Source organism: Rhagoletis pomonella, unplaced genomic scaffold (genome assembly GCF_013731165.1).
Source record: "Rhagoletis pomonella isolate Grant_MI unplaced genomic scaffold, Rhpom_1.0 Rhpom_scaffold_00010, whole genome shotgun sequence".
In the NCBI taxonomy this organism is placed as follows: Eukaryota; Metazoa; Arthropoda; class Insecta; order Diptera; family Tephritidae; genus Rhagoletis; species Rhagoletis pomonella.
The window spans coordinates 25563659-25565369 of record NW_023458564.1 but is presented as its reverse complement, the minus strand read 5'-3'; the positions used below and the strand labels follow the sequence as shown (position 1 = coordinate 25565369).

The window sequence follows — 1711 nt, the reverse complement described above, 5'->3', positions numbered from 1 at the left end:
AAAAAAAAAGCTTCTCATAAAATCCATTGCCGTTCGGAGGCTGCTGAAAACTCTAGGTCCCTCCATTTGTGTAAGAATACCAAGGCGCACACCACAAAATGGACGAGAAGCTCGGCCTAACACCTAGCAAAAGTGTAAGCTCCAAAATATTATTATTAGTATTAATCGACTATATATTTTAGGAGGGGTTCTGGTACAAGCTATAGATTTGCCCAAAGATTTACGCGATAAACTTCTAAGAATACTTTCTGAAAGCACTGAATGTTCAGAAATTTAGGTAAATTGAGTTAAAATAGAAAATAAAAGTAAGCAGACAGAAGCCTACTACCATTCCGTATGACCTTGGTTCGATCACTGGTCCGAACAACATCTAAATCAGAGAGTGCTTCTGCCTTGAAAGGGCTTCTCATAAAAACCATTTGCCGTTCGCAGGCGGTGCAAATTGTAGGTTCCTCCATTTGTGTTTTAACATCAGGATGTACACCACAAATTGTATAAAAAGCTAGGCCAAACACTTTGCAGAAGTATAAGCGCCAAAATATTATTATTGTTTTTATTAATACTACGAACTTAAGTATGATTGATTACTGACAAACACCGATTTATTCCTCTTTTTACTTATTTCAGCCTGACTATCACAGAAGCATTGGAATTGCGCATTTCACGGGCCTATACCATTTGGAGTGGGCTAGGTATGTCTATTCAAGGAGTCCGTACATGCGGCGATTACATGTTTAGTGGACATACGGTAGCGCTGACACTGTTAAACTTTTTCATTACTGAATGTGAGTCGATATAGAATTTATCTACATAAGTACATAGATATTTTTTTAAAAAATATTTAACGTTAAGGCACTTTAGAAGACATAATTAAATACCCCATCTAATTGTTTACTGAACTAAGACACTTATCACTAAAATTCTAAGAAAACTTGTAGATACAATCAAGCTCTAATACCGCCGTAAACAGAGGTATTGTGACGTACAACTTGAAACTTAAAAATGCCATGATTTATACGATTTGAATAGGATTTGGTGGGTTGGTGTACTAATATCGGAGAAATTTTTGAACCAAATTGTTTTAAGGCGTTTTTTGAAGGCTACAAAAAAACAAAGAAAGGATGTATAAGAATGAAGTAAAGAAAATTATGTCTGACGCATGATAAATTGAGATAAGTAAATAAGATGGTTGGATACTGAAGAGGAAAGATTCTTAAGAGTTATTTAAGCAGGACAGATATTTTTGCGGAAAAATGTGAAAGAGGAATTTCCCTTTTGATAAGTGTAATATGGACGATGCCGAACAAAGAAGAGACGGCATTAAGGGCTTTCGAGAGAACTATTCTATGCAATATCTATGACTCTGTTCGCGTGGACAACAAGTACCGAACTAGATGAAATGATGAACTGTTTGATGTTTATAATGACACTGACTTAGTTAAATGCACTGATTTACAGAGATTGCACTGGCTTTGATTACCACGACACTAAAATAGTTTCTACTGCGTTAGAGAAAGCGTGTACAATCCTTCTTTTATGATGGCGCCGATTCTACAACCTCGAAGCAAATGGCCACCAAATTTTTGTATTTTGAATGTGCTGTTTCAATAAAAAAAGCTCCGCTGAATTCGAAGATAAATATACAATTTTTGAGATATAAGCAAATTTCGTATTTTTTGCATTTTGAAAAGTGTATACCAGTTTTTTTTTT

General features: G+C 35.2%; 1 protein-coding gene across 1 annotated transcript in view; it reads left to right on the top strand.

Moving 5' to 3' along the window:
• The window catches only part of LOC118746188 (sphingomyelin synthase-related 1), a 16302-nt gene that overhangs the window by 10886 nt on the left and 3705 nt on the right, over positions 1-1711 (top strand). Inside the window, exon 4 of the mRNA XM_036479995.1 lies at positions 628-785. Coding sequence (XP_036335888.1) covers positions 628-785 — 158 coding nt within the window. The remainder of the gene's footprint in view (positions 1-627; positions 786-1711) is intronic.